Source organism: Sceloporus undulatus, unplaced genomic scaffold (genome assembly GCF_019175285.1).
Source record: "Sceloporus undulatus isolate JIND9_A2432 ecotype Alabama unplaced genomic scaffold, SceUnd_v1.1 scaffold_17, whole genome shotgun sequence".
NCBI classification, from domain to species: domain Eukaryota; kingdom Metazoa; phylum Chordata; class Lepidosauria; order Squamata; family Phrynosomatidae; genus Sceloporus; species Sceloporus undulatus.
The window spans coordinates 2,825,315-2,828,076 of NW_024802939.1; the positions used below are offsets into that span (position 1 = coordinate 2,825,315).

Consider the following 2,762-nt stretch of genomic DNA (forward strand, 5'->3'; position numbering starts at 1 on the left):
GGAGGTGTATGGTGGTAGGTGTGGTCTTTCAAGATCTTATTGGGGAACAATGTTGCCCCCGAATGCTTGACAGTTTCCCATTCCTGCACTGGAATGCTTTACATTATTTTTTTAAAAAAAGCATGAAAAAAGCATGAGGGACTCAGGCTAGAATTCAAAAGCTGATGTTGATCTGGAATTAATAGAAGCCTGCCATCTTTATGCGTTAAGAAAAAAGTAGCATGATGTATTCTAGCCAGTATAAGTTTCAGGATGTAAGGTAACATAGGGTTTAAACCATTTAAATCGTTGGAATAATAAAGACATATATGAAAATACTTGTCTGACTTTCTCTGAAAGCGGTATCCTGTTGTGTCTCTTTCAGGTTCATCAATTTTGTGAAAAACTACAGCAACCCAAATTTAACAATTTCCTTTACTGCTGAACGTAGTGTTGAAGATGAAATAAACCGAGAAAGCAACAGTGATGCCAGTACTGTTGTAATAAGCTATATAGTCATGTTTGTGTACATCTCCATAGCTCTAGGACACATAAAGAGCGCTGCCCGATTCTTGGTATGCATGTGTATAATTGTTGAAAAGCAAGTTTATTACAAATAAGGACTTGAAATAATGTTTATAGAGTCTAGTAATACTTCAGCTCATATGTATAGTACTTTTCTTTGTCTTAAGACTATATATTTAAGTTGATGACGGTGTAAAAGTACAGCAACAATTCATGCTATTCATTTTATCCCATTTTATTTTGGCATCTGTGATTCTCTGGATGTTTTTGGATTGCTGCTCTCATAATCACTCACCATTGGCTATACTGGCTGGAGCTCATAGGAGTTATAGTCCCCACCCCAAAAGAAAGCATTTGAAGGGCCTCAGTTGCTAATTAAATACTTATTTAGCTATTATGTGGCAAAGTAGCCTAATATTTTTAAAAAACCTGTCTGCCTCCTGGACATTTCCTTGGCTGCAGACTTCTCTCTATAAGTTACTTTTAGGGTAGTATTGCACTAAGTTTCAGAATAAATCTTTCCCTGATCTACCAAAGGATAACTGGACATGTATCACTTTTTAGATGCAAAACTAGAACTGTATTGGAGCAGCTGGTTGTAGTATTAAACTATGATTCCAGTATGAATAATATATTAATAATGTGACTTGTGTCTTCATTTACTAGGTGGATTCAAAAATTTCTTTGGGCATTGCAGGAATCCTCATTGTACTAAGTTCAGTTGCATGTTCTGTGGGTATCTTCAGCTATTTTGGAGTGCCCATAACACTGATTGTTATTGAAGTTATTCCGTTTTTGGTGCTGGCTGTTGGAGTGGACAATATTTTCATTATTGTTCAAACATATCAGGTATTATTATTATTATTATTATTATTATTATTATTATTATTATTATTTCAGAGTTGGAGTATATATTGAATTTATTATTTCAGAGTTGGAGTATATATTGAATTAATTTCAGGTATGACTTGCACACATATAAACCTATTGGGGGAGATGAGTAGTCCATTAAACCCAACTCCTAGTACCATCTTGTCATCACAAACAGTATTTTTAAAATTCCGTCAAATAAGCATATAGGTATATCTCAATTAATGAAGTAAACGTGTTCCTGGATATTACGTCTTTAACAGACAGTTTGGTACCATAAAAAGAATTGACATGAAGGAACAGAGATAGGCTCCTATACTACCAAAAACATGTTTCATCAAACTTTTAATTCAAACTTAATGTGCACATATGAAATGAAAAGAAACAGGTAAGGCAACCCTTAGATAAATATACAAAACGTTTTGAACTTTCTAGAAACCATATGAAGACTTCTTCCAAAATGTATCCAGGGATGACTTTTTTATCTACAGCCTCCACTTTTTTTTATGTAGTTTCCATTTTGGTGGCCATACTTATTAGTTTATACTTTTTTAAACATGTTCAGGTAGCTGATGAGACAGGCTTATCTGCTCTCCTGTTTTCTTTCTTTTTTGCTGATCATGCATGTTCAGTGAGGGATTTTGGAGGCAGCTGTAGTTTATCTTGCTTGTTGTAGGCAGTACATACAGTTAAAATAGAATCATTTGGATGGAATCCTGCTCATTACCAGATCAGCTTTTATGGCATTGCTTACTGCAGACACACGGCTGTAACTTGACATTGGAAGTCTGTATTTCTTGAGTCTTCCTTCACCATCCTTCCAATGCCAATGCTGCTAAAAGAACTTCCAGCTACACAAAGCATGGGAAGGAAAGGGGGATTGGGCAGTCGTAAAAAGGTATTTTGTTGTTGTTGTTGTTTTAAAAGGAGCTTACTGGCAAAGGATTTCTTGTGATATGCCTATATTTGTTGTATGGATCTAGGAATGGTATTCTCTAGATCTAATTCCTAATAAGAGAATTACAATTTCAGCGAGATGAACGTCTTCAAGGTGAAACTCTAGATAAACAAATTGGCCGTATTCTTGGTGATGTGGCTCCTAGCATGTTCCTTTCGTCATTTTCAGAAACAGTGGCTTTTTCCTTAGGTAAGAATTCTTAATCTTTTTACACTTGTGGCTTGTTTTTTCTAATGTTAGAAAAATGAGAGTATTTCATCATGTCGCAGTTGATTTTTTTTTAATATACATTGATGCTGTTTACTAAGGCATTATTGAAAATAATGTTCATCCCACAGATAACATGTAATACATATACACAATTTAATTAGGTAGGGTGCCACAGTCACTAAAACCAAACTGCCAAAATTTTAGTCTGATAGAAAGTCAT

General features: G+C 34.8%; 1 protein-coding gene across 1 annotated transcript in view; it reads left to right on the top strand.

Moving 5' to 3' along the window:
* LOC121917427 (NPC intracellular cholesterol transporter 1-like) overlaps positions 1-2,762 on the top strand; it is a 46,056-nt gene that overhangs the window by 35,868 nt on the left and 7,426 nt on the right. The window contains exons 12-14 of the mRNA XM_042443381.1: positions 365-554; positions 1,171-1,353; positions 2,407-2,521. Of these exons, the coding sequence (XP_042299315.1) occupies positions 365-554; positions 1,171-1,353; positions 2,407-2,521 (488 nt within the window). The remainder of the gene's footprint in view (positions 1-364; positions 555-1,170; positions 1,354-2,406; positions 2,522-2,762) is intronic.